Source organism: Nicotiana tabacum, chromosome 13 (assembly GCF_000715075.1).
Source record: "Nicotiana tabacum cultivar K326 chromosome 13, ASM71507v2, whole genome shotgun sequence".
Classification (NCBI taxonomy): domain Eukaryota; kingdom Viridiplantae; phylum Streptophyta; class Magnoliopsida; order Solanales; family Solanaceae; genus Nicotiana; species Nicotiana tabacum.
The window spans coordinates 131,652,313-131,656,661 of record NC_134092.1 but is presented as its reverse complement, the minus strand read 5'-3'; the positions used below and the strand labels follow the sequence as shown (position 1 = coordinate 131,656,661).

At 40.7% G+C, this 4,349-nt stretch overlaps 1 protein-coding gene across 1 annotated transcript; it reads right to left on the bottom strand.

Annotated features, from left to right (window-relative positions):
* Nucleotides 1-1,193: 1,193 nt before the first annotated feature.
* LOC142168364 (uncharacterized) lies at nucleotides 1,194-2,810 on the bottom strand. Its single transcript, XM_075229044.1, has 4 exons — nucleotides 2,521-2,810; nucleotides 2,292-2,460; nucleotides 1,930-2,129; nucleotides 1,194-1,710 (listed from the first exon to the last, which is right to left on the bottom strand). Exons 1-4 carry the CDS (start codon nucleotides 2,808-2,810, stop codon nucleotides 1,194-1,196), a joined length of 1,176 nt encoding a protein of 391 aa, XP_075085145.1.
* Nucleotides 2,811-4,349: the final 1,539 nt, after the last annotated feature.

Here is a 4,349-nt window from a genome sequence, read left to right as displayed (position 1 = left end):
TTAAGCTCTACCTACATCCTGCATAAGGCTACCTATTTGCTTTTCGAGACTAAGCTCTATCTCCATCTGCATTTTTGCGTAAGGCTACCTTCTGCCTTCCGAGGTTAAGCTCTACATCCATCCTGCATAAGGCTACTTATCTGCCTTCCGAGACTAAGCATTATCTCCATCCCACATGGCTGAAATATCGCCACTTTATTTTTCGAACGACTGAAATATCGCCACCTGCATTTAAGTTCTTGCTTCGGCTGAAATATCACCACCTGCATTTAAATTCTCGCTTCGGCTGAAATATCGCCACCTGCATTTAAATTCTCGCTTCGACTGAAATATCGCCACTTGCATTTAAATTCATGCTCTGGCTGAAAGATCGCTACTCTTTGCATTCATTTGGCTGAAAGATTGCCACCTTCTCATGGGCTGAAAGATCGCCAACTTATTCAAAGGCGTCATAGTTCGGAGGCACCATCTGCATAGCCCGAGAACACCATTTCATGGACTGTGAATCTTTACTTTTTATGCTCTTCATGGCCCAAGACATCATAGTCTGAGGACGTCATCCTAACCATCTGAAGACAGCATTCATGGTCCAACTCAAACTTGCATCATGTTTAAATTATGCACAATATATGCTCACATTGCTCATTTACAGGTACACCGGCTAGCAAACGGCCGCCTCAGCAGGAGCGATCCCGCTCCGGTTCTCCTCAATCCATTTGACTCCAAACACCTTTTAAAATCTGACCATCGCGTCCGCCTTTTTCGAATCTCCATCGACATATATCGTCAATGGTTCCTGAACTACATATAGCCTGATTCCTATAAAACCAGGCATATGTAGGCGGCTCAGAAACTAGAGCGCAGACAAAGTTCTTTTTCAATCACCGTTTTTGGCCAAAATTAGCCATCTTGTCTTTACCCGACAACTCTTTCATCCTCCTCGGGTAAAGAGGGACAGATGTTGATACCCAATTTTTTCCTATGTATTTTTATACTCAAATACTTTCAAAATAGCATATGTATGCATATATAAGAATGCCCAAAAGTTTTGGTATTTTTCCCTTTTTTTTTGGTAATTAAACTTTGTACTACCAGGGAAAATATTTACAAGTAAGTCAAAAAATCCTTACAAGATAACCTTCTTTCCTATACATCACCCCCTATATGCTGTTATATACACTTATATCTAACTATTACACTGGGTACCAATCTAGTCTATGTAGTATCCCCGCTGTATGTTTGGTACTTCGACAATGTATCTCTTGAATGATCTTCTTACTCACTGCTTCCCAACCTGTCACCTTTGCTTGAAAAATTCTAGTATTCCTTTCTTGCCATACATGGTATACTGTTGCTGCTACTGCCATTTTATACAACTCTGTAGCAGCTGTATTTCTTTTAGTCTTCTTTTCAGCCCATTGTAGTTCCTCATCCCAACCAGCTACAGGTCTTCTAATTATTTGCCATGGTAACAACGCGCTCCACAATGCTTTCGCATATGTGCATTCAAAAAACAAGTGATGTATAGTTTCATTGTCTTGGTTGCACAATACACACTTCTGATCCACCTGCAATCCCCACTTATGCAATCTATCCTTTGTGTATAGCTTCCCATGAGCTGCCACAGTTAGAATAAATGTCCACTGTGGGCATCCTGTATTATGGAAGACTATCCTTCTCCAACTAACTTTTCCAAATCTTCCACGCAACCTGTGATATATGTTTTTGATTGAGCAGCTTTAGATATTCATGATGTCTTCATAGCTGAGTCCTGCATCCATGAATGTCTCCTTTGCTTTTAAGATCTTATTCACTATCCACGATGCTTGTTTTAGTTGAACATCGCATATGTGTCTTCCTTTGATATAGTAGCTATGTATCCACTGGATCCACAATTTCTTTTTCTCCTTGCACAAATTCTAGAATTACTTACAGATGGCAGCCTTGTTCCATACAGCTATATTCATAATGTTGAAGCCTCCTGCAGATTTAGGCAAGCAGACTTTCTCCCATGCCAGTAGAGCCTTCTTCGATATACTTCCTTCGCCAGTCCACAAAAAACTTCTACACATTGCTTCAATTAGCTTTGTAATCTTTTTAGGCAACACAAAAACTTGTGCCCAGTATGTCTGTATAGAGAACAACACATTTTTTATCAGTTGGACTCTGCTAGCATAAGATAGAAATTTGGCAGTCCATGACTCTATTCTTCCCATTATCTTGTCGATTAGAGGTTGGCACTGGCCTATGGATACTCTTTTTGAACTTAGTGGGGAACCTAGGTACCTTACTGGCAGCTCACCCTTTTGAATTCCTAGCAACTCTAGGATTTCCTCCTGATCAGCTTGTGATACTCCACCAAAGAAGATGGAAATCTTGTGTTTATTGATCATCAGGCCAGAAGCATTTGAGAACTCCATGAAGCATTGGAACAAGAGCTTTATTGAGCCTATATCACCCCTGCAAAACAATAAAAGGTCATCAGCAAATCCAAGCTGCATGATTTTCATCTTTGCTCACTTAGGATGGTAGTTGAAATCTGGTATCTGGTTCAGTGTTTTGAGGCTTCTTGTTAAGTACTCCATTGCCAGCACAAACAAAAATGGAGACATAGGGTCTCCTTGCCTTAACCCCTTCTTGGCCTCAAATGGTTTTGTCAGGTTTCCATTTATCATCACAGTATAAGTCACAGTCTCCATGCATGTCATAACCCATTTCACAAATTTGTCAGGAAAAGCCAATGCATTTAGAACTTGCTCCATGAATGGCCATTCAATTGAGTCATAGGCTTTCTGCATATCCAGTTTCATCATACATCTAGGTGATACTCCTCTTCTTCCATAGCCTTTTACTAATTCATGGCTTAGAATTATGTTATCAGCTATCACTCTTCCAGGCACAAAAGCTGATTGTGTGTTGTCTACTAAGTCGTGGCTGTAAGGAGAGGAGCTCTATTTGGGATTCTATAGCCTACGCACTTGCCTTTAGGGTATTGAAGTTGGATGAATCTCCAGTGGTTCCTTCCATCGGCATCATCCATAACTTCCTACAATCTCCTGGTTATAACCTTGGAGATCACTTTGTATAGAACTGTGGAACATGAGATAGGCCTATATTCTTTAATACTCATAGGGTTTCTGACTTTAGGCACTAAAGTTATTGCTGTGCAGTTGATAGGTTTATGCGTATGTGCTGTTTCAAAGAATTCCAACACTGCCATTGTTATATCCTCACTTATAATCTGCTAAGTCTTCTTGAAAAATAAGGCATTAAACCCATCATAACCAGGTGCTTTAAGGTCACTGATACCCTTCATAGCTTCCCACACTTCCTCCTTGGAGACTGGCTTTTTTAGCTGAACCTGTTGGTCTCTATTTAATGTTGCTCCCTGCTTCATGGTATTTGGATTGATGGCTGGTATGCTGTCAGCTCTTGATCCAAGCAATTTTTTATAGTATCCTAGTATCTCTGCTTCTATATCATCCTCCATCATGAGCTGAGTTCCCACCTCATTTGTTAAGCTTTGGATTCCATTCAAGCGATTCTTGTTCTTCATTTATGCAAAGAAGTAGGCTCAATTAGAATCTCCCAACTTCAACCATTGCACTCTTGACTTTTGCCTGTATATGCTTTCTTCTATCTTTCCCCATTTTTCTAATTCACCCTTCAGTTCTTTTTCTTTGTCAATTAGCTCCTTATTCTGCAGCTTTGAGCTCATTTCCTCTTGTATTCCCTGTAGCTCCCTCCTTATCTCTTTGATCTTTCTATCGACCCCTTTGTAATGCTGAGTATTTAGGCTCTTGATAGCTTCTTTTACCTTTTTAAGATTGTTCCATACTGTCTGTATTCTACCATTTGTGCTCCTATCCTTCCAAGCTTCTTCAATGTGTTGCATGAACTGAGGGTGGTCAGCAATACAGTTAAAGAACTTGAAACAGTGGTAACAATGGCACTATATGATGTGACTAAAAATAGTGGTAACAATGGCACTGTATGATATAAATTGGTCAGGTAACAATAACTGAGTGGTCAGGTAACAATGACTGACCAGCCACGGGATGGCTTGATATTGCGCTTGGACTGTAGGAGCCCCTCCGGAGTCTGTACGCACCCCCAGTGAGCGTCGTCGACGATAAATAAATATGGATGGCTCAGGCTGCACGCCGCAGTGGGTACTGGAATGTACCATCATATGCATTGCATTGCATTCATACATTTGTTCCTATTTGTACTACTTGTCATGACATTCAGCACTCCCATTTCATTGGCATCCATGTTATTTCTTGTACTGTTTACCAAATACCCTGGTGTTAATTGTGAGTTGGGAGTGAGCCCGAGAGGCTGAAGTT